This window comes from Carassius auratus, chromosome 20, assembly GCF_003368295.1.
Source record: "Carassius auratus strain Wakin chromosome 20, ASM336829v1, whole genome shotgun sequence".
NCBI classification, from domain to species: domain Eukaryota; kingdom Metazoa; phylum Chordata; class Actinopteri; order Cypriniformes; family Cyprinidae; genus Carassius; species Carassius auratus.
Genome location: NC_039262.1, coordinates 14439999 through 14460833, shown reverse-complemented (window position 1 = coordinate 14460833; position 20835 = coordinate 14439999). Strand labels below are relative to the sequence as shown.

Below are 20835 nucleotides of genomic sequence, written 5' to 3'. Positions count from 1 at the left end.
ACCTACTTTCATACATAAGCAGCTGTGGTTTGTACTGTACATCACCTCAGAAACACTGGTAAACTTTACCCCTTCAGGTTATAACCTAGTTCGATACTGGTAGGGTATAATAAAAATATGGCTATTCATATGACATTCATATTATATAATATGCCGAAAGCTGCCCGTCAAATATTTCTGAATATGCTGTGTTCATAAAGAAATACCCAGATGATGTACTCTGCATGTGATGGACATTATACTATCCCATGAGACCACAGAACAGGAGTCATCACATTTGTAAATGGCAGAGAACAGCAACACATCGTAACGTCATAGGTGACATAACGATCGCATTATGGCGGATTGTATTCCTACTAAACACCTGAACACTTACATACTATACAGTACACCACCGCTTGAAAAGATTGGGTTCAATAAGATTTGTAATGTTTTTGAAAGTCATTGGACGTCTCTTCTGCTCAACAAAGCTGCAATCATTCTAAAATATAGCAAAACGCTAATACTGTGAAAACTGTTTTCTATTTTTAGATATTTTAAAATGTAATTTATTTCTGTAATGGTGAAGCTGAATCGCACGATCTTTCAGAAATCATTCTAATATGCTAATTTATTTGAATGTTTGTTTTATTATTATCAAAACTGCTTCATATTTTTGTGGAAACTGGGATACATTTTTCTGGATACTTTGATGAATAAAATTCAAAAGAACAGTATTTATTTGAAATATAAATCTTTCGTGAGATTAGAAATGTCTTTCCTGTCACTTTTGATCAATTCATTGTGTCCTTTTTGAATAAATATTAATTTCTTTAAAAAAATCTATCATGACCCCAACATTTTGAAAGGTAGTGTACATTTATTTCCTTGAATGCAGAACTAACTGAAAATCAGCTCATAGAAAAAGCTTTTTCGCCCATTAGGCAGTAACAGTTTGTGTTAGTGGGAGGGACATTTTCATTCTAGAGAGCATTTGATTGGATTAAAATATGTCTAGTGCAGGATGAGTCACCAGCATTTCCCTGAAAAATACTCTAAATTTATAATGCATTTATCTGCAAAATGTGAACGCATGCACTAGCATATGGATGAATTCACAGCTAAAAGGCTTCATAAATACAAGGTTGCGATGATTTACAGGATTCAGCTGCAGTACTCACAGTTTAGGTTTGGGTTTGGTGGGGAGAGGTGGAGCCTTAACTGCTGAAGACGATGGAGGCGGAGCCGCTGTTTCCTTCACACTTGAAGGTGATTGTAGACTCTCATCTGGTGTCTTGTTTAAGGCCTGACCATTTTGTAGCGGTTTGTCAGGAACACTTTCCTGAGGTTCTTCATCTGCAGAGACCTGAACAGGCAGCGCAGTGACACTGGGCCAGATGTCCAGCTCATTGATCTGGAAGGCCTCAGCACTCGGTGGGGTTTTGGGTGGGACTTCCAACAAACTAATCTCAGTTGATGGAGGGGGTGGAGGCGGGAATGATTGGTTGTCCTCAAACACACTGTCATCCCCAGATACTCCATTACTGGGAAACTCTTCAGCAACTAGAAATCGAAGATAACAGAAGACGTAGTACAGTTCATTATAAAGGTGAGAACAGATTTCTTTTCCTATTAAGTGGGAGATGAAATCCAATCGGTCCATATCACAGTGCACTTCAGTGGAATACAGAAGGAAATATGAGTAACCGGGGAAAACCGTTCATAATTTCGTCATTGTTGAACAATCAGTTTTTACAACACTTTAACAATCATTGCAAAATGCTGAAACATTCCTGCAATGGAAGAAAAACTTGTTATAACTACCCGTAATCCTAGATAAACTGTTAATCCACAGCTAAAACCTAATCCAAACCTTTATCAGACATGAAATCTGGCTGAGATTGTCTCAGATTTACTTAAATGGCTCTATAGTAAACTTAAGGCTTAAGGACTCCTGGAAATATAAGTACACCCACTCTATCATTCAGTATAAACATCACAGGCATGCCTCTCCTGTCTTTGTCATATGACACACAGCTATCAGCACATACTGTATCCTCTCTCCTCACCCACACTCCGATCCTGGAGTGTTGTGGATGGGATGTGGCTGGTCGGCCTCATGCAACTGACATGTTTTCAAGATGAACCACAGTGGGCCCCATAAAATGTCATCGAACGATCACAGATGGAGTTGCTATGCCTTTTTTGGAAAGGGCATTTTAGTTTTTTGTTACTGCTTTGTAAATAAAGTCATTACAATTCCTGTGTTACATCACTTATATTTACTACTTACATTTGAGAGCACGCAGTAATGTTGAAACAATCAGCTGACTGTTTACTGGGCTTAATTTTGTTGTTTTCAGAAGTTTATCCTTTGGCTCTATTTCAACTCATGTCATATTACATATTAAACTCAATCAAAAGAATACTGGACTCAAAAGTCATTCATTTTGTGTATTTTGCTATATATTACACTGTTTGATCACTGATTTTTTTTCACTTGAATATGTTGCTTCAAATGTAAACCTCTGTTTGCACCAATATATCACCAGACTACTTATATATTTACATTACCACTTTGATCTCAGATATAGTTATTGTAGATACCGTGTAAACACACCTGGGGTGACAGTGAGTTGTGCCGTGCTATTAACTGAGCCGTATTGGTTGGTTGCAGTGCAGCAAAACAGACCACCGTCTTCAGGGAATGCCTCTGCAATCACCAGTGTACAGATTTCCTCTGCAAGACCAATCACAAGAGCCGTGGATGACAGAATAATCAATACCACATGCAAAACCAGACAAGAAATCAATTAGATCAATTACACATTAACACACATACTGTATAAGCATTCAAATTAATTTGCTCTATAAGCTACTATAACTTCCCGGTTTTACAATATGATCTATTTCTGCAATGGAACATCCAGGAATGCTTTTTCCAGAGATATGAGATTAACATAAATATTTCCTGTAATGAGGGAGGGGTGTAGACAATTAGATAGACAGGTGTGGTGAATCTAGACAGGTAATTGATGGTTACAGAGGTGATTCAATAGCAGAGAGAAGTCTACTGCGGCAGACAGAGGCTGTGTCTCATTCCTTTTCAATGTTTCCTATGAGGTGATTCAGTCAACTCAGTCACTAGCAAGGGCCTTGACCACTAAACACTGAGACAGAAATGACTCAATGACCTGCGACACCATTACAAGTGATGAGGCTCATATTAATGTAGGTGGTTTGGTCAACAACTATTTTTATTTTATTACTTTTATTAGTTTATAATGCATATTCACTCACTGTCACTGTTAAAATGAACATAACTATTTTATGAACTACTGAACTAGTGAACAGACTGAGTCATACCTAACGATAGAGGTGAGAGTTAAAAGGTGAGCCATACACATGTAAGTGAAAGAATGTGACTCATAAGCCGTGTTGACATGCATGTATCCTGTTCATTTGTTCTGTTAATCAGAGATTTTCAAGTCATATCTCCTCCAAACTGCATATTGCATTGTGATGATGTCACAAATGTTGGGTTTAAAGAGAATCATTGTCTTGATAAATCCATAGGTACACTTGTATCTGGAGGAGAGTGTTTTATGAATAAGAGGAGTGGAAAGAGGGGAAAGTGGAAGCAGGAGTAAAGAACTCACCGGGTTCTGCTGCTGATCTTGGCTCTGATGAAAAAAAAAAGTGATATGTGAATTAAGTGAGAAACACAAACACCATAACAAATCACTAGTTATCAGTCTACCAGTAAACCAAACATAGTTTCTCAAATAGTTTAAATTACTCAAAGAATAGTTATTCTGTCAACAGAATGGATAACACGTTTACCTTAAACACAAAAGGAAAACATTTTAAGAATATGGTGGTTACTTTGAGGTTTTCAAGTATAAAATAAGCTTGTAAATTTGCACAGTTGCTTTTTGTTTTATACTACTGTTCCCAGAAGAAAATGTAAATCAACAGTTGTAAAAAAAAAAGATGTTTTTTATGAGTCATCTGATTGGTGTCGCTCACATGAGATGATGAGTGAATTCATAATAGCCAACTAATTATTGTTCCGTCCACATATTTTTATACAAAATTTAGGGTTATCGCATACAAAAACTAAAAATAAAAACGTTGACCGAAAATGTCAAGATACACATCAAATCTTAAAATATGAACAAAAAGGATGTAACAGATAAATTCCCTGATGCAAGGAAAAAACTTGACTTTGCTCTGAAATATCTGAGCAAAAGTCGGTCATTAAAATGATTCGGTATATTTACCTCCCAAAACTGTCTTTCACGATCAGATACTGCCGAATGCAAAATAACATGACAGTGTTTGTCACTATGATTCGCTTGCACGCTTTGAAGCACAAGTCATTTATTATAAGTTAACATAAGTTAACTTATAATAATTTTTTTTACGTAAGTTAAATTCACAATTTTGGATGAGAAAAGCAGTGTGTTATCCCTGTCTGCATCTGATGGCTTAGTTCAGCGCTTGTTTTTACAAATCAAATATGATGCATTTCCTGGATCTTGCAATGTCTGAAAAGTGACATACTGGAATTTGGTGATTGTCATGGTTCGTCTATGTCTATTGGTGTAGAGTGAATTGGCCTTAAAAAGCTCTAGTATACATGTAATTTACATACAACTCAATGTTGATACAGTCATGCCCACAAATATTTGCACCCTTGGCAAATATGATCAAATAAGGCTGTGAAAATTCATGTGCATTGTTAATCCTTTAGATTTTTTGTTTAAAAAATTCACAAAATTGTATCCTTTCATTGGATGATAAGAATTTAAAACGGAGGGCAAATATCATTATGAAATTAATGTTTTTCTCAAATACTCGTCGGCACCCCTAGAAATTCTTATGAGTAAAATGTCTCTGAAGTATATTCCTATTCATATTCACAATTTTGAGCACTCCAGCGTGATTATAAACATGAAATCATACAGCTCTGGCTTCCTGTTTCACAGAAATATAAAGAGGAGGGAAAATAAAGCCCAAATTCCCTTAATAATCCAGCACAATGAGAAAAACCAAAGAATATATTTCTGATGTGCAGCAAAAGATATTGGGGCTTCACAAATCGGTGAAGTGGCTTTAAGACAAGAGCTAGAGCAGTGAAAATTCCCATTTCCACCATCAGGACAATAATTAAGAATTTCACACCAACAGAAAATGTTACAAAACTGCCTGGAAGAAGACGTGTGCCTATATCGTCCTAATGTGCGGTGAGAAGGAGAGTTTGAGTGGCTAAAGAAAACCTTTAAAAAAATGTCAAACAGAACCTACATGTGTACAATGAAATATACAGCTGTATGATGTTGTGGGCCTATATTTCTGCTGGAGGTCCTGGACATCTTGTTTAGATAAATGGCATCATGGATTCTATCAAATACCAACAGATAAAAAATCAAAAAGTGACTGACTCTGTTAGAAATCTTATAATGGGCCATGTTTGGATCTTCCAACCGTACAATAATCCAAACACAAACCTCAAAAACACAGAAATGGGTCACTGAGCTCAAAACCAAGCTTCTGCTTCAGCCATTCCAGTCCTCTGACCTGAACCCTACGAAAAATGAGAGGAGTGAACTGAAGAGGAGACGCACCAACATGGAGCTGGGAATCTAAAGTTTCTGGACTGATTTTGGATGAAGGAATGGTCTCTGATCTCTTGTGAGGTGTTCTCTAACCTCATCAGGCATTATAGGAGAAAATTTAGAGCTGTTAAACTGGCAAATGGAGGTTTCAAAAAGTATTGAATAAAAGGGTGCCAATAATTGTGTCCAACGAGTATGAGAGAAAAACATTTATTTCATAATGATATTTCCCCCCATTTAAAATTCTTATTATCCAATGAAATGATACATTTTTGTGCATTTTTTAAATAAAAGATCAAAAGGATTAACAACACAGATGAATTTTCACAACCTTATTTGATCATATTTACCAAGGGTGCCAATATTTGTGGGCATGACTGTATATGACAGCCCAGCGTTTAACAACATTGTGGGATCCCTAATTAAAAGACATGAAGAACAGCAATTAGAACACTTGCTAAAGAACTACTGAATGCCTCTTTAAATTGTTCTCTTACTCTTCTGCAGGATCCGGAAATCAGGGGAGTCCTGGATCTCCTGGCCCTCTCGAAACCACTGAACCTGCAGAGGAAGACTACCTCTCACCCGGCACTCCAGAACCACCACCTGACCTTCAGATGCCTGCGCGTCCTGCAACATCTGCAGAGCAAGAGAAGAGACAGATTAAAAGGTGTACAATCACTAATTCTGCTCTTTCTTCATCACATCTTTCATACACAAGTACATACTATTTCAGACTGACGGCATAACAGACATAGAGGCAAGAAGCAACCCATAAAAGTAAAAAAGGCGAAGAGTAGATTGTTTATACATGTGCGTGTGAGTCGGCTTCTGTTGTGTGCTCGTTCTCTTTGAAGTTTGTGTAAGTGTGTGTAGCATGCTTGTGGTTACACGTGATGTGTTAAAGGTTTATTTAAAGTTCAAGTCAAGAAGAATGTCTATGCAATCCAGCCATTTTATTTGTGTGCCTGTTTGTTTAGGACTATGATGATGACACGAAACCATCTATTATAAGAAGGCACATCTTCTCATTAGGAAGATTAAAGTCTCGTAGAAGAAAGATGGAGTGGGATAATGGAGAGATGGTGGGGGCTAAAAAAAACTTTTTTTCTTTAAAGAGGTGGAAAATGATTTAGCACACTAAACAAACATAGCGTTTGGCACTGAACTCTGAACCTCTGCCTAGGCCTGCACATGAGACAGATGACAAATCACACACACACACACACACAGAGAGAGAGAGAGTGAGAGAGAGAGCATGGAATGATTTGGATAAGCTCATACACTGATTAATCAATCCATTTCTCATAATATGTGTGTGTTTTTGAATGCTGCTAGAGATGCTCCCTGTGTGTGTGTGTGTGTGTGTGTGTGTGTCCATGTCATTACCTTAGTAAAGGTAGGGGGCGCTTTAACCGGACCATCACCAGCATAGAGTGAAGAAACTGGACTCTGAACCTGAGAGAACGAGAGACAATGTGTGGTTATTATGGATCTTTCCGGAGAGCGTCCATCTGCTGTTGTCATTCCTGATTAGTGTACAGACATATTTGTACATGTGTCTGTTTCTCTGTCATTGTAGTAGATAACTTATTACTAGCTTAGTAACTGTACTAACGTATTTCTCGGTTTTAGGATTTTTTCTTGCAGCACTCTATAGTAGTTTGCAGTTTTAGTGTAAAAAAAAAGAGGTATAGTCTGTGTGTGTGTTTCTTACTCTCTGTGGTGTGGTAGAAAGCGGCTGGACCAGAGTGGTGCGATGAGGTTGGGCCTCTGGGCTCTTTGGTGATGATGTGTGTATCGTCAAAGAAACTGAGCTAGTTTTCTTCTTCGCCCTGCATGAGAAAAAATAGTAGCAACACTAAAACAAACCTGATTTAGACCTGAGAGAACCAATCATCAACACTACAAAGTCATTCTTTAAGAAAACATTCACATATAAAGTAAAAAACACTTCTCTCATCTTGCAATATCCATGTACATTTGAAAAAAAGAAAAATAGAGATTGTGACTGAAAGAAACGGGTATTTTGAGTCATCCTGGCTGAAAGTTGAAAACATTTTGTCAAGCTATGACAAGTGAATCAATCTTTTTGCTCTTTCACAGTCCATTAAAATTTCTTCAAGTGAAGTTACATTTTTATTATATGTGACCCAGTTTAGGGTCACATATAACAAACCAGGCAAAAATATAGATACAGCTGGGTTATATTTTGCCTCAGAATAAATCAGTGGTCCGAATTTGTTTCAGTGCTGGTCAGGGTTATTATATTTCACTTAAACTGAAACCCATTCATCTATCCCTCCATCCATTTCCAAACTGCTTTATCCTCTGCAGGGTCACGGGAGGCTGGAGCCTATTCTCAGACCATCCTGAATGAATGGCCAGTCCATCTCAGGGCCCACAAACACACACACACACATTCCCACACTCACCTACAGGAAGTTTAAAGTGTTCAGTTCACCTATGCTGCATGTGTTTGGATTGTGGGGGGAAACGGTGATAAAGCAAAAACCATAAAAGCATTTTTGTTACTTATAAATAAATAAAAATGTTAACTTAAATTAAATTGAATAAATAAAAAACTTCAATTTTTTATTTCAACTAGTTTCCAAGGCAAACTTTCTAATTTCTTATCTAGTTTTTTGTTTTAATGTACAAAGTTTAGTTTAACAATGTACAAAAATATCTAAAACAAAAAAGAAAATTAAAAAAAAGAAAAAACTAAACAGATTTTAAAAATAACAAAAATGACAAAACACAACAAAATGACAACTTAAATTAAAATTAAAATTAAAATGGAAAATATAAAAATAAAATCATTGAAAATTATAATTAAAGCTATAATATACTAAAAACACGAGTGTTAGTATAAAAAAAATGTGTCTACTGTAATATTACTGGTGCCTGGGCAGATCTTTGCCAGACAATGAGAACATTAAATGGAAAGTGATATCATATTTGAGCACATAAAAAAGCTGTATCCACCTCAAATGGGCGGATATAGGTTCATTTAAAGTCTTAACAGTGTTTGTCTGATTCTTAGAACATTAGGTCATTTAATTTAAAGTGGAAGTTTCCAACAGCAAATATATAGAAATATAAGATAAGGCAAGTTAATAAATGGTATAATGTTGCAAATTATTTACATGCTCTCTGTGTGGGGCAATTCCTTCTAACACGCACCACACACACACACACACACACACACACACACACACTCAGTGAAGTAATATCCACTACACTGTGAATTTTCACTATGCAGTTTGCACCTTATAAATGACTTTGGATCTAGTGAGAGCATTATCCCAAATGGGTGCGATGATGTCACTGGGAACCAGAGCCAAGCGCTTAATAATTTGTGTAAACAGAAAGGAAAGATTGATAGGCCAGTAGAGGCAAGAGATGACAGGAAGAGAAATAAGCGGATGAGTTCAGAGGTGACTGAAGGGAGTTCAAGCGATCTCACAAATTAAGAAGATTAGGCAACAAGGTTCCTTAATTCTTGATTGATTATTGGCCTTCTAAGACAATTCTGGTTATTATTTAAGGTCCCTTCTTTCCCAACTAACCTGCCATGTTCTTCACAAGGAGCAATACAAACTTGGCTGAGGATAAATTAGGGGATGTTAGATAATACATCGTCAGGGCCAGGTAAGCTGAGGCCTGAGGTCAAAAGGTCATGCGAGGAAGAACATGCTGAAACACACATACTGTGGCATGGCTCCGGATCTAGACTTCGACACGGATCCTTCACCTTCTGAGTCTGAAGAAGAAGCACCTTGACGGAGAGAAACATAATGAATAAATGGAAGAGAAATGACATTTTAGGCTGCATGCTGCCTTCTTTTAACAGCAAAACAGCATGAATGAAATCCGTTCTTTTTTAATAGCAATCCACATGAACAGGAGTTTTGTATAAAGGTGAAAGAGTTCACTGTGCAGATGTCACATGAATTGACCATGCTGACCAACAGAAATCTGCTTGGTTTAAAAGTGTCGTCTGTGTGAGCTGTAAATTCTTGATGGATTATTGGCCTTCAGAGACTTACTAATGGCCTTGGCTATTAAGGTCAGTTCATATCCAAACAAACCGCTGCGTGCTTCAGGTTAGATAATAGGAACTTTTATGGCACTTGGTGAATTAGGGGCTATTAGATAATACATAGTTAGGGTCGGTTAAACTGTCAGCTGAGGTCTAAGGTCAAAGGGTCAAAAGCCATATGAGGAAGAAGCTGCATTGATCCTTCACCTTGTGAGTCTGACGATGAAGCATCTTTACAGATTTGATCGCTGAAATTTCACTAATGTTATTGCATAATTTAAATATTTTGGGGTACAGCAAAAAAAAAAAAATCATATTTATACACATTGTAATAGACATCTATCCATTTCCTACTCTACCAAAACCATTTTTAATCAGTATTGCTCCCAAGATAATTTGACTACAAAATCGTATATAAATAATACTTTGTAGACAAAATATCTTGAATGAAGTTTATTTTTAATACCCTACTGCCAAACTGTAAACCTCATTATATTTATTATACTTACCGTATGCTTAAAACATAAAAAGTCAATTTATATAGTTAAAAAGATGATTAGATGTTTTATGACCTCACCTTCTATATAGACCTCTGCAGAGGTGTTGTCTGCTCCCAGTGCGTTGGAAGCTACACAGGTGTACCTGCCGGTGTCGTCTTCAAATGCTTCAGTTATCACCAGAGTGTGCAGGTCACCATCACGACAGATCTGGATATCAGGGCAGTGGTGCAGCTCCCGCCCCTCACAAAACCATCTGTCCAGTGGAAGAGAGAGGACGGCGTTTCAATCAATGGGAGTCCCAAATTATAGAGCTAATTGTTAACAATCGCAATGCAGTGCAAATATGCAATGGTTTATCTCTCAAAATATAAACATTGCAATTAGGAGGAAACTACTAACCTATTACTCTCAAACACTATATGTGTGAGAAAGAGGGAAAATAAATTGATATGAAAGAGGTCATGTTTACTGTAGATGTCTGCAATCAATTTTCTCTTCCAGTCTCTCTGTTTGTGTTTCAATCTGGTATTACTAATCAGTTTAATCTCTTATCTGAAGATGAGTAAGCTCTAAAGAGAATGAGTGCAGATTTTCCTCATTAGACGGGTATTTCTCATCCTCATCAACACTGTAGTGCTGTTTAAACCATGTGATTCACTGTTTCATCAAAAAGAGTTTTATCAAAGCTTAAATACTGCGCCGGCAGTAAAACATTTCAATGATAAAAGTTATGTATGGCAGTATCTAAAATTGCCCCCTATAGTATATTCACATCCATTATTCATGAAAAAATGCATATTATTAAAATAATTAGGCATTGTCAACTACTGCTAATTTTGAAGTGTCACATAAATTGCAAGTAGTCTTTATTTTCAGAAATCAGACACCACTACAAATGACAGTCCCTTCAAGATTCAAGATTTCAAGATTTCAACAAATATAGTCAAAAAGTATGCGGGTGACTAAACTTTGGCAGGATTTTGAAGTGAACATTCAACAGACACTTTATATTCATGAGGGATTGTTTTCTCTTGGATCTCTTGGATGGCTTTTAAACAGGTTTCCAGCTGCCATTGGTTGGCCAAACAAATAGCCACACCCCCAAACAACACCATTGGATGCTGTGCATTGGTTGCATGTCAGCATTGCTGGGTAGGTCAGGATGCTCAAATAAATGGAGCAACGTTTAATTAGTGTCACATTAATTATATGTTTCTTATTTTTAGATAAAATGTCACGATTATCTTTTTTTATTTTTTATTCTGTGGCAGAAAAAAAGAATTGTGAGGATTTTCTCACAATTCTGAGAAAATAAGTCAGAATTGCAACATATGAACTCAGATTTGGAACTCAGAAGAAATCAAAATGTATATCTCAGAAATCAGATTTTATTTTCTCTTAGAATTGAAAGAATTGTGAAATATAAACTCAGAATTGCACAGAATCAAATCAGAACCCTCAATTACATTTAGATTTTTATTTATTTTTTATTCTGTGGCAGAAATCGTTTTCTATAAATATGGTAGTGAGTTGCAATGTTAAAAATAAATAAATATTAAATAAAATTACACATATTTCCATCTTATCTGTGCTTTTCAAAACAAATAGTCCTAACACAGCAAAGTCCAGACAATTCATGTAAAATACTTAGAAGAATCTCTAAAATAGCTGAACACAGAAATTTAAGTCAGTGTGTCTCTGGCAGGTTTTGTTGCTTAGTCATGACATCAAGCGAATCTCAGACAGAGAGGAATGTTTAGATTGATGTGTGTGCACAGCTGGAATATGACACATCAAACACTCACACACCTAAAGCGGGGACACCGCACTTCATTGTGACATAGAGGTCTGGGTATCATAAAGTCTGCAGGGAAAGTCCTTTACTCACCACACACACACACACACACCAAACGCAATTTCTGTTTCTATAAATCAGTTACTTGAGATATCAGTGTGTGTTCTAACTCCCCGAGGCATGAATATGACAACTAGCTTACCTGTCTCGAACACCTGTGAGTGTATGTTACGGGAACGGGAATCAATGACACACACACACACCCACACACACACTCTAAACCAAGCCTCCCCAATACATCATATTGTGCCATTCATTCAAGTTATCTTTGTACTTCAAGTGTCCCAAACCACTTTCATCCATTCATGAACCCGTACAGATGGACACACACACTTTAAAATCTGTCTGAAGTCGTGTGGAATGAATTCTGGTTTAGGCGCACAGCTGTTCATTCAGCTTGTCTCCGGATCTTAAAATACTCTGAGACATCATTAAGACTTCTATAAAGAATCCAAGCATTCCGGAGCCTGCTGAGTCCGTTTCATTCCATCCCGGCAGTCGAAGGCTTTATCCATTTTCTGCTTCATTTCTAGTTACCAAATCAAGTTCCCTTGTCCATTAAAAGGATAGTTCTTCCAAAAATGAAAATTCAACCTCATCCTCATCTCATGCTGTTCCAAAGACTTTGGTTAATCTTTGAAACACAAATGAAGATATTTTAACCTGTTAAATGTCACCCCGTCCCGTATATGGGACGCCTACGTTGACTATACTATATTACAATCAAATTTAATCTAATCTTGACAAACTATATATCGTTGGAAAGGTCTAAGACTCCCAAATATATATTTTACCAATATTTTTTGTTAAACATTATGTAGGAAAAGTAATAGATAAATTTATGACAAGAGTGCACCCTCAGAAATCTACATTACAAAAGGAGCTTTGACCTTTGTTGAAATTTGTTTTAGAAATCATCAGAAGTTATAGATCACTTGAAAACATAAAATCTCAAAATTCATCCTTCAAAACCCATTTTAAAATCAGACATTGCATTACCATGTAAATGGTACATCAAAATCATGTTACAAAATGTTTTCAGTCATGAATTATAAAAATTTAGGTTTGTATCATGCACATTCATGTCTATCTTCAAAAACGTGAGTGACAGTTAACAGGTTAATGAAACCTGAAAGGGTTCAGGACAGGTAACCACAAGTTAAAAATACAAAGTCATCTTAAAATTAATCCATATAAATGCAGTTTAATCTTGTGAAGAGATACAGTTGCTTTATATGACGAACTGGTTTAAATTTATTTATTTTTTCTTAAAAAAATTTTTTTTTACATCTAATCAATGATTGACTCATACATTGTGCATCTGTTTACTATATATATGATGCACTTTGTACTTTTAATGAAGGGACAGAAACCTCTCAGGTTGTGTTTTGTGTTTTAAAGATTAACCAAGTCTTATGTGAACGGGTGAGTAAATTGTAGAATATTAATTTTGGGGTTAAATACTCCTTTAGATTTCAGATCTGCTTCTTTTTTGTTTCTGCGTTTGAAATCAGATCTCTAAACATTGTTTCTTTCTCCATGGCTATTAAAGTGAAGGATGTCTGTTACATTATAACTGTAATGTCCCTTCTGTGTGCGTTTGTAAATGTTTGAAACTGTTAGAGTCACTTTAGAACACCTTTGTGAATCCTGGAAAGATTCCAAGACATTCCAAGGTTTGGCGGCTCCATTTCTCACCCCTCTGCTGTTCATGGCTCGGACAACAGCAGCTAATCTATCCCTCATCCTCTTTGACTCGTCAGTACACACAGAAAGAACAGACAAGCTGCTCAAGCAAGTATGTCAACACGTTATATCATATTCATGGATTCAAATGCTATTAACCGTTTTCAGAACCGAGGGTTAACACTTGATTTAGTGGCATGAGATGAAACACATTAAGTGTGCAGTGTTCAGCTCTCTATTTTCATTTTTTTTCTTCTGTCTCTCCACCTCTTTACAGGCACACGCAAGCCTAAAACAATCATTTATCTAGAGAGCAAGAGTTATGGCTGATTTTACGGTGTGTGTGTGTGTCTGATTCACCACAGCATCAAACTAGTTTTTTGTTTCTGTGAGGAGGATTTTACCCCTTAAGGATTATTGGTGGTTTAAATTCAGTTCCAAAAACACAAAACAGTTAATAAAACCAAATTAAAGTTTTAGAAAATTGATGGCACAAGAATGTGGTGATTACATGTTGTCTGGAAAGTATGTCTGACAGCTATAGTTTCGGTAAACTTTATAATAATTATAATCAAGGTACAAGGATAGTAAAGGTGAATTTCTGTTTTACTGGCACAGTAATATGATTTTTTTTATTATCAAAATAAAGCTAACTGTGACATATTATATCCAAAAATTCTTCATTGGACTACTAGTGAAATTGATTAAAAAAAATTGGGACCAAAAATTATTCTGACACTTCAGCCTCACCATCTTTTGTTTATGTGTTTTTTCCTGAATTGCTAATGCAACCTTTTTACCCCACAGACTAAACAAAATTACGCATTGCTTGGGAATTGATCAACAAATTATTGATAGTTGCATAAATATTGTTATACTAACAGTTGTCTGAAGTTTTGGTTGATTGTAACCCATTACATACCTTTCTATCAAAGTTATCTGACATTATCAAGATGAATTTGTTCTGACAGTTTAACTTAAGAGTTCTTTTATATATTTTATTACCATTTTCTAAACTATAGCAAGTAAACTGTGATAATGTGAGAAATGTGGAAGGTCTCTGAATAAATTTTGGTAAAAATGTATATCTCATTTTTATAGTTAAGACTATGCAGTGCTATTTTAGATATAATTATTTGGTTTCTGTACCTGGACACCTACAAATAAAAAAATGTAAACATTGTGTATATAGAACAAATAAATAAATAAAATGAACATACAAATTAAACAATTTCAAACAGGACCCACTGGTACAACCTGCACCGGGGGTCCCACAAACCCCAGCTACGGCCCTGCCTAAATTAACAACTTACTTACTATTAATAAGCAGCAAATTATTTTTGGGGAATTGGACCTTAAAATAAAGTCTGACCCTTGCTTGTGTTTTTAACTTACTTAAAATACAGTTACTAAATGTACAAATGTTCATAGAAATGAGTGTGTCCCATGTGTTAAGGGGGAAGCTCATGACAGGGCACGAGAGTGAACAGAGGCTCGGGTCATCTATGACCAACAGCTGGAATTTGTCACATAAATCACAGTGACAGGCAGACACGGTGTGTTTGTTGTGTGGTGAAATCAGTCTGCTCTCATTCGAAGACATTCTGCTTGTAAGACATCACTGTCATTGAGGTCAGGAAGCAGATTGAAATGTGCATTAGCTTAGAGTCCAAGTGATCACATTCAGATGGAGGAGCTTCTAATTGCTCGACTAAAGCATCATGTCCATGTGTTTCAGATCCTGCGTGAAGGCAAACGTTTTTGTGTGCTTTACCGCAACTACAGCAAAATTAAGCCCAGATCTGGCATCAAGAGTATCTGTCGTCTTCACCCCTTCCTCACTCAATCTACAGCTATTCCCTCATTTGTCTTCATTATTAATTCTCTCCTCTCTTTTCTCGAGTTACCACTTTGTAAGCATATTTCAAGAACCGAGGCACTTTTGATGAACTGCCCGACAACTCAAACCCACAGCACATACCAAACACGGGACCAAACACATCACTACAGTATATATATATATTGTGTGTGTGTTAACTAAACTACAAACGAGTGACTTTCAGGAACACAACTATTTTATCTCTATGAAGCTTTTCAGTTGAAATTAGTCAAACCAGCATTGGCCTACACTGAAAAACTGTTTTTGGGGGTCAATCCTATTCGCTTTTCTCCTAGAATGCACTGGGATATAATAATTGTTATAGTTGCATTGCTTAATCGTTTATTAATTTTAGATTTAGTTGAAATTGAACATAATATTAAATAATTCAAAATCATATACACATATTGAATTTGTTGTTTTAAATGTGAAATTATGACTATAAAAATGTGTAAACATTTAAATAATAATAATTCATTCTAAATATAAAGTATCTATAAAGCTTTGCAAATATATGCAGTGTATATATATAACAGCTCACAAAACAAAATCCTCTTCTTTTTTTTACTATATGCTGAAACAAATCCAGATTTTAAGACAAAGCTTGACTTTAGTGCAATGTGCATGGATGTTAAACCTGCCTCAAAAACACCCAATTCCATCTATTATACACTGTTGTCACCCAAATATGTTGAGAAATAAAGGCCTTATTGCATTGCTTCATGACTACTTCATTGTGTCTGTCTATATCTCCGACCACAACTCACAAACAGACTGGAGAACCATGAGCAGTCAGTCTCAGTGCCCTACAGGGAATTCTCTCCATCATCACATGGAATGACAAGTGTGGCATGTTTATTCAACATTTGATGATTTAAAACAAGTGACTGTCTTTTCAGCCATGCCATGAGTGCCATGTTTAGGATGGCATGTCTTGAGGCCTGTGCACAGCATCTAGCTGTTTTGAATTTAAAAAAAGTATCTCAGAAGGTAAAAAGACCTACTGAAGCATATAGACCAGCTTAGTTCTGATGTTGTCATCTGTTACGAAACAGGTTATCCCAATAAACCATTAAATAACTGAAGAACAGTTTCAGAAAAACGATCTATGGGCTAAAACGCAGCTTTTCACTGTAATGGAACTAAACAAACAATGTGTTTGCCATAAACACCTGAACGTGTTACACAAGACGTCCCTGTTCAGGAATCCTAGTTCAGTTTTCCACTGGAGTTCTACTGAATGCTTTACACTAATTAGATGTGGGTGGATTGGGTTTAAAAGCTTACAGGCAGTAGTGGAGCTTGCCATTTTGGTATGTGGGTGCAAGTGAGAAAGCCTGTTAGTTTCAATCACTAGAAGTTGGAAAATGCCTATATAAACCACCAGCTGCAAAGAGGAAATGGCCTATTCTAACAAATAGCTATTAATAATAAATGTATTTATTTATATTCTATCTATCTATCTATCTATCTATCTATCTATCTATCTATCTATCTATCTATCTATCTATCTATCTATCTATCTATCTCTCTCTCTCTCTCTCTCTCTCTCTCTCTCTCTCTCTCTCTCTCTCTCTCTCTCTCTCTCTCTCTCTCTCTCTCTATATATATATATATATATATATAATTAATGAGTCCAGTATCAGTTTGTTGTTGTTGTACTTTGCTCATTTATTGATATACACTATATTTTTGGCATCAAGCATTCACAATTATATACATGATTGTAAAGCATACTGGTGGTTATAGTAATAAGAAATAGAAAGCATGTCAAGTTTTGCTTGTGTTGCCATAGTAAGATGTCAGTCATATCCGCAAACCGGACTTAATGACCAATCATTATGGGTAATTACTAGACCATATAAACTAATTCTTCAGCATCCATCACAGCCAAACACTGTGTGTGTCTGTGAGAGAGAAAGAGAGGGACTGGTGCAAACTCCTTCTCTGCTTCTTGTGGTTTGGCCATGATGTGGCCAGTGTAACACAGCCTCCCTATTTAAACTTTCCATCTACAACAGAAAATAACAACAAGTCGGAGAGTATGTGTGGATACTGCTTTCATTCACTCCCTCATTCTCACATGAATAAAACACACATTTCTCAGTCAAACTTACAGTAGTGCCAAGTAAAAGGAAATTGAATCTCTTGCACTGTCAAGGTTGTCTCCATTCTTGCACTTTCGTAATCATGCAACAACAGTCAGATACATGTCAATTGAAATGATCTTTGTGTGCACTACTGGAAGTGATCACATAGAGAAACACAAAGGACTGGACAGAAATAAGAAAACGCCACTCACTGCTTCCGTGGATAATTATAAGCCACCTTCAAAACCAAGACATTCTGATCATCTGGCAAGAGTCAAACAAGTAAAAACCCCAAGAGTACAGACCAAGGAAGTTTGATGGTCAGCGTTAAACACTACTGAGGCTTTCAAGGAAACCAGTGCTGGTCTTATTCTGAAAAGTAAGAGCTTTTTGACAAGAAACATTTGGCTTCCACTACAAAAATACATATATAGCAGCATAGACTGTGCCGAAGTACTAGCGATTTATACAGAAATTACAATTACAGAAATCATGTCGTAAAGTTTGTGATGTTTTAAATATGAAATTATGACTATAAAAACATGAAATGATGGATGAAAAGAGATATAAATAAAATACATATTTATTCTGAAGAAACACTGGATTGCTTTATAAAAATACATTTATAGCCTCATTCAAAGAGCAGAAGGAATTAACTAGACGCCAAATTACAGTTAACAATGTTATGATTATTAATATATATGAAATAATGACTATAGAAACATGAAACTAATAATATACAGTAGGTTCTTGAATCTGGATGCACAAATCCATTATAATTTTAATAAATAATACTGTTTTTGTGTCACAGAATCTAGTTTTAAGAGTTTTTTAGGCAATTATGTAGTTGTTTAGACTTCAGATTTGTAGTTTGTTAATATAAGATTCGCTTTGACATTTTCAGAGACGTAAGCTCCAGGGCGTGGTTTAACATTAGTTAATATTTGTTTTGGGTAAATGTAACTCATTAATATATCATTTTTGGCTTGTGGAAAAGTCTAAAGTTATAATAAGTTTTTTTTTATTTTAAAGTGCTGCCTTTGCATTTTTGACTGAATGGCCGTTGATCTGTCTGTATCGACGTGTGATATTGCTCATATGACAAGGAACATTTGTTTAACCCCCTTCAGTTATAGAAACCTATGTGAAAGTATCACATAATAAAATAAATAAATACATTCAAAGTTTAATTGTGAAATTGCTGTGGTTGGGTGTGTGTAAATTCTATTGATCTCTTTCCGTATATGCCCCATATATGCACTTCATCTTTTGAAAGGTGCTGGATAAATCCACCTTTCTTGTTCTTCCTCCTATGTTTCTTTTTCACTTGCTCTCTTTTCATGCATGAAGGCCTGAAATAATCCGATTTGACTCTCCATGAACTTGGCATACCGAGAGACCTGAAATTCAACCGGATCCGTCAGTGGATCTGTTGGAGGTGTTTTGAAAGAATATGCTTCATGTCACTGACATCAGTTCAGACAACACCTCAGAAACAAAGGAAACAAAGTCTGGAGCCAGAATTATACACTGACCAGCTTTGGGAGACAGTCTGGGAGAGTGGGGGTGGGGTGGGGGTCGCATGCATGTCTGACACTAAAAAACAAGAGTAAGTGCATGTGTGCGAGCCATTTCTTGATGCTCATGACAAATGAGGAAGTCTCTGAGCGTAATCACTGGAGTCATTTTGCGCCTGGTTACAATTGACATCACAGGTCAGATGCTAAAGGTCAGAGCCAGGGAAGAAGATTGGAATGGAGAGAAGACCGCAAGAGATGCCCCAAATAGAAATACTGATAGATGCATCTGCAGCAGCTGAATTATGAAGTGCTTGTAAACACACACACAGAGAGATACCATCCCACCGTAGTCTTGACATTTACCAGCCTGTGTCTTACAAAAACTCCCCCCACTCACACTTTATTATAACAGTATGAATAATATGTAATTTGCCATATCAAATGTGGCACAAAAGATGCATCTGAAGTTAAATATATACCAGAAAAATATGCATTTATTACAGTTAGAGTAATACAGTTTATTACAAAATATGTTATGAAATATTTTAAATATAAATTAATTTTTTAAATATATATTATTTCAAATATGTTACGTACAATATATATATATATATATATATATATATATATATATATATATATATATATATATATATATATATATATATATATATATATATAAAATAAAAAAGTGAATAAAATTATGGAATACTGAATCAATAAATGTTTACTCTATAATGACAACTAACTGTGCTGATGCTGCACCAAGAGACCATATAATACAGAATAGTTTATTGCATTGCTCAGCACATCATATTGCATTTATTAAGACATCTAGTTTAGAGATAACTTGACAAATCAACTTTATCTTCACTGATAAATGTGATAGTCAATAAATACAATTCTCAGATAAAAAGTATAAAACAGAAGATAAACAGATTTATAACACTTGTTTACATAAATATTATAAACATTCAAAAATGATTTGTCAAAATGTTACATTTTAAATATAAATGTATTAATTTAAGGTACAAAATAAAATAAAGTCTTTGGGCAGAAATGATTCTTAAATATAGTAGTTTTTAAACTAATGGAAGCAGAGGGAGGTAAATGATAACTAAAGCAACTTTTCAGAGTTCAATGTTCGGTTGAACTTACCTGAGCTCTATGCTTCACTTGCTTCTTAAAGTATAGCCAAAACTGCCAATTAATCATGCAGATTTTGTCTGTATGAAATGACACACACTCCCTTTGAATGCCTACACAAGTCTGAGAGCTCCTTCAATCACTCACACATGTACACACTCTCTGCCACTGTGGGTAGAGCTGTGACTGAAGCACACATCCAGCTGAAGAGAGAGAGAGAGAGAGAGGGAGGGAGGGAGGGAGCAGGAGTATGAGGAGAGAGAGAAAGACTCGCTGTAACTGGGAATAAAGATTCAATGGCACTCTAACCCTTTGGCATACGTCCAGCCCACTCATTATTTTTTTCTTATTCTTTCTCTCTTTTGCAAATCGCTTCAATCTTTAACATCGACTTCACCCTGCATCTCTTCAAATTAACATTCCCATGTCACAGGAACCATTTGACTTCGGTCGACCATTTGAATTGGTCTTGAATTAAATTCAGTATTTCTTAGAAACTGAGTAACAACTCAAA

At 35.9% G+C, this 20835-nt stretch overlaps 1 protein-coding gene across 3 annotated transcripts in view; it reads right to left on the bottom strand.

Moving 5' to 3' along the window:
• Positions 1 to 20835, bottom strand: part of LOC113037743 (palladin-like) — a 75923-nt gene that overhangs the window by 35827 nt on the left and 19261 nt on the right. For 2 of the 3 annotated variants that reach the window (XM_026195090.1, XM_026195089.1), the window contains exons 2-9: positions 10223 to 10398; positions 9315 to 9381; positions 7318 to 7435; positions 6990 to 7058; positions 6098 to 6239; positions 3639 to 3662; positions 2600 to 2719; positions 1161 to 1542 (exon numbers count right to left, since the gene is read on the bottom strand). In XM_026195090.1, the coding sequence (XP_026050875.1) occupies positions 1161 to 1542; positions 2600 to 2719; positions 3639 to 3662; positions 6098 to 6239; positions 6990 to 7058; positions 7318 to 7435; positions 9315 to 9381; positions 10223 to 10398 (1098 nt within the window). Of the gene's footprint in view, positions 1 to 1160; positions 1543 to 2599; positions 2720 to 3638; positions 3663 to 6097; positions 6240 to 6989; positions 7059 to 7317; positions 7436 to 9314; positions 9382 to 10222; positions 10399 to 20333; positions 20483 to 20835 lie in introns of those variants that run through there. The other variant, XM_026195091.1, reaches the window with a different exon arrangement.